Source organism: Hylaeus anthracinus, unplaced genomic scaffold (assembly GCF_026225885.1).
Source record: "Hylaeus anthracinus isolate JK02 unplaced genomic scaffold, UHH_iyHylAnth1.0_haploid 14432, whole genome shotgun sequence".
Taxonomy (NCBI): Eukaryota; Metazoa; Arthropoda; class Insecta; order Hymenoptera; family Colletidae; genus Hylaeus; species Hylaeus anthracinus.
Window position 1 is genome coordinate 1 of NW_026534530.1, and position 1,800 is coordinate 1,800.

At 34.3% G+C, this 1,800-nt stretch overlaps 1 protein-coding gene across 1 annotated transcript; it reads right to left on the reverse strand.

Moving 5' to 3' along the window:
* Positions 1–6: 6 nt before the first annotated feature.
* LOC128892685 (uncharacterized) lies at positions 7–1,794 on the reverse strand. Its single transcript, XM_054153228.1, has 5 exons — positions 1,695–1,794; positions 1,015–1,151; positions 799–946; positions 553–679; positions 7–239 (listed from the first exon to the last, which is right to left on the reverse strand). The coding sequence occupies exons 1-5, from the start codon at positions 1,735–1,737 to the stop codon at positions 20–22; spliced, it is 675 nt and encodes a 224-aa protein (XP_054009203.1). The 5' UTR covers positions 1,738–1,794; the 3' UTR covers positions 7–19.
* Between the last annotated feature and the right edge of the window lie 6 nt (positions 1,795–1,800).

Sequence of the window (1,800 nt, forward strand, 5' to 3'; positions counted from 1 at the left end):
TATCTGTTGGCAGCATGTCTCAGTTAAACACGCCTCTCGAGGTGCTCAATGGATAATTCTTGCATTCCGATGTAACAGGTAAACCATTGTAATACTTCTCCATAACTAACGCGTCGCGGTCAACGATGAAGCGATTGCTCATTACGAAGTTATCGTTTCTCAAGTCCAGTTGCAGTCCTTGCTTTCCTGAAGCTATCCAACGTGTTCCGTTTATTTTCGATGCAAACGGAGTAGGATTTCTGTGAACATAATATAGTGCTAGTTTCAAGCAACCATAACAGAATTCAAGATGTGAGGTGATGTTAAATGGGCGTTAACTAGTAACCAATTAAAATTTTATTATTGCACAAATTTTCTTCGTCGTGTCACTGATTTCGAAGAATATTCCTGTTGCGCAATAAAAAAATAAACAATAATACTTTAATTTAAATTTCATTCCTTATTCTATATCCGTAAAAATATAAATTTGCACGAACATCTGCAGTCTGACCATTGCACTACCTACAGATTAGCAATTCATAGAAATCATTAAAAAATTTTACGTTTACCTACCCGTATTTTATGAAGTTCACCCACATTGTAGTGACTTTCTTGGCGTAAACATTAACTGGATGGTTTGGATCTTTGGGATACCCGGCAAGGTAGAACGTCATAGGAATATCGTCAGCGTGAGACGTACCTAAAACAATAGATCGTGATAAGGTAACGATTGTCTGTCATACACGTGCTATTTGATAATTTCAAAGATATTAATTTCGACGAAAAAATAGTTTAAGGCTAAGTATAGAAGACAGTTACCGCCAATGTTAGGATTAACTTGTCTGTGAAAGTTGTACTGTGTATCGTAGGACAGACGATAGAAGTAAACAGGCAAATGGCCAGGGTTCTTAGTCAAAAGCCTCTGCATGAGATCCACTGGACCAGAAAAGTCGTATAATGATGCAGCCTAAGAACATTAAATCGTTAGTATCGGTGAAAGTGAATAAATTAAAATTAAAATGTCAGTCGAAATACCTTTATTATTTCCCACAAACTATCATTCATAACAGAGTTCATCGTATTTATGTAAAGCTGGTTGTGACCTGTCAGATCTACAACCCCAGAACTATTCAGCAACTTGTTTTGAATTCTCTGTCGTTCAACATCCAATTCTATAATAGACAAAAACATAATTAGTCTCTATCAGATAGAAAAGAATTGACATTGATTCAATTATTACAAAGAATAAAGTCTTTGAGGAACGCGATTTGACACAAAAAATGTATTCGAGCTTCACGAAATATGTATTCAAATTACATTATTTCGAAATAAGTACGAAACAAAAAATGAAAAATATTTGTAATATAAAATGTCCTATTTACTCGTAACAAGCTTTAAAAAAAAGGTAGTTACCATTTTAAGAGATAAACATGTATTGCATCACGTACAATACTCTAATTTCAATCACAACAGTGTCGACAAGTTACTGTTACATGTAGGATACTATTAGTTTCTATTTACATTCATGTAATATCTAGCTTTAGTTCGTATCATTTCGTACTAAATGAACGACTTTAAGTAAAATACTAAACTGCATGACTTCGAGTAATATCAACTTCTTCAGGTGCGTTAAAAATTATTCAACAATGTACAACCAACTTAAGAGAGAGATGGGACAGTTTCTACCTTTTCTAACATTTATTATTTATCATTACCTAGCGTGAACAAAATTGCCTCTTCTGCAGTGTAGCCTAGCATAGTAGGCACTTGATTGAAGTTTCCAGACTCGAAGTATGATAAAGGACAATCTTCTACGAATGC